General features: G+C 32.8%; 1 protein-coding gene across 1 annotated transcript in view; it reads right to left on the minus strand.

Annotated features, from left to right (window-relative positions):
• Nucleotides 1-590: 590 nt before the first annotated feature.
• Nucleotides 591-2,127, minus strand: part of ABHD17B (abhydrolase domain containing 17B, depalmitoylase) — a 39,448-nt gene continuing 37,911 nt past the window's right edge. The window contains exon 4 of the mRNA XM_007454494.1: nt 591-2,117. Coding sequence (XP_007454556.1) covers nt 1,898-2,117 — 220 coding nt within the window. The 3' untranslated portion in view covers nt 591-1,897. The remainder of the gene's footprint in view (nt 2,118-2,127) is intronic.

Genomic DNA, 2,127 nt, shown 5'->3' on the forward strand with positions numbered 1-2,127 from the left:
CCTCTAGGCTTCTACATACTGTTCCCCTCGGACCACCCAGGCCCAGTGTTTTCTTAGTCATCCTTCAAAGCTCAAACACCACTTCTTTGTGGGACTCCTCCTTGCCCTTCTTCCCATGTTCCCTCAAGAGTACCTTTTACCTATTATAATACCCTACAAAGCTCCTTCCGCCTTATACAAACAGTAATAAAACTTGTGCAATAAGGTGTCTGTCTCCTCAGTTATACTGTGAAGGCTGTGAGGACAAGGTTGATGTCTATCTTTATCTGGCATAGGGTTTTGAATGATTTAAACATTCAGTAAGTATCTGTTGAATGAATGAGTGAATACTGAATTAGTGTGATCAATATTTTGATTTTCCCAGGTGATCAAACAGTTAAAGTCTAGGGTGTATGTTGTACAAAGAAGGAAACGTATAGGCTTTAAGACAATCTTGAGAAGGAAAAACCTCTCTAAAAGAAAGAAGGAATAATAAAATTTAGGAAACTATAGATCTGTGTACTATAAAGATGAATGGTATTTTTTTTTTTTAGTCCTTGTACTAAGTAGGGAGTGAGGAGCATGGAAGAAGGAAAACAAGCACAGCTGGGTGGCATATTTTTGTTTTACTGTTAATTTGACACATCTGAACCAAAGCATTCACAATACTTGATATACTTTGAAGAGAGTCATACACTATAGTCTTAGACATAACCACAGAACAAGCAGAACAATTAAAACTACATAAGGCCTTAAAATATATCCACAGTGTGTATTATTTCAATATTCATTCATTTACAAATTAGACTACATACCATTAATTTTATTTTTATTTTTCTTTCATTGTTTTATTCAAGCAGGATTCATTCAAGGAAAGGCAACTTAGTTTTTGTGTGAGCTTTATTTTTTTCACTACATTCGTTAATATAAAAGTTATGACGTTTTCTTATCTCCTGCATCCAGGAGTAAATCCATGAAATTCTCAGATAGTAATCCAAAACAACAGGTCCTATTCTTAAAAATAGTCAAAGTGAAAAGGGATCAAATAGCCAGTCTGTTTGTGGTCTTAAAGAACATCTAATGGACTTCCATGTTTTCTAACAGTGACAGTATTGCATTTCTACGAGAATAGTCAAAATTTAAAACAACATTGCATACAAAATTATTCTTGAAGTTCTAAATGCCTTTTAAATTACTAAAATGAAAATTTTAAGTAGTTGCCTCACAGTACCAAACTTATAAATTCAAACTAGTTAAAATTCAGTGCTATTGTGACTTATCATTTACAAGGTAACTAGTGGGTAAATTAACAAATGGCATAAAAATTAAGACTTACATCATTTTTTTTAAAGGAGAAAATGTATAACCAGGGAATACAGAAAATTCAATGTATTTTACAATAAAATAAGCTTTAAATCTCTATCCCTGTACAACAGGGTTTAGGTCATCTTTAGTGAACTTGCATGTTTTCATACGGTTTATTCTGAGTACTTTAATTGTTTAAGATATACAGCTTTTTATTGAAAGAATATTACATTTGTATACCAGGATAAGATTTAGTACATTGAGATGTTTTAAAAATATTTATAAATTTGTTTCTGATATGCAAAAGCATTTGGCAATACTTTCATAGCGTTCGATCTTATAGAATTAAAATTTCATACAGTACTCATCTTGATGTTTAAAAAAAAATTCACAGGAAAAATATAAATTACATAGCCTGACTGCATGATACTGTTATTTCCAGTTTCTAGTTTGGTAATTAAAACCTTCATTAAGTCTGTTAACAAATCATTACCTGTACATTTATGAAGGCAACTGACATGATTTGCAAACAAAACCTTCAGGTTTTATGTTATTTACCAAAGAGTGCAGTTCAGCAAGAAAGAAAACCCAGTATGCAAATTTTCAGAATATTTTACAAATTTACCAGTTCCTGTGACACAAACTGTTTCAATCTTTCCAGATACTGTCCATAAAGTTCCACATCATTGTGACCTGCCCCTTCAACCCACAGAGGCTCCACAGGTCTTTGGCAACGCTCAAATAATGCGAGGCCATGTGAGAAGTCAATGACTTCATCTTCAGTCCCATGAATTATTAATACTGGAGAGGTAATCTTAGAGATTTTGTCAATGCTGTAGGGAA

Source organism: Lipotes vexillifer, unplaced genomic scaffold (assembly GCF_000442215.2).
Source record: "Lipotes vexillifer unplaced genomic scaffold, Lipotes_vexillifer_v1.1 scaffold108, whole genome shotgun sequence".
In the NCBI taxonomy this organism is placed as follows: domain Eukaryota; kingdom Metazoa; phylum Chordata; class Mammalia; order Artiodactyla; family Lipotidae; genus Lipotes; species Lipotes vexillifer.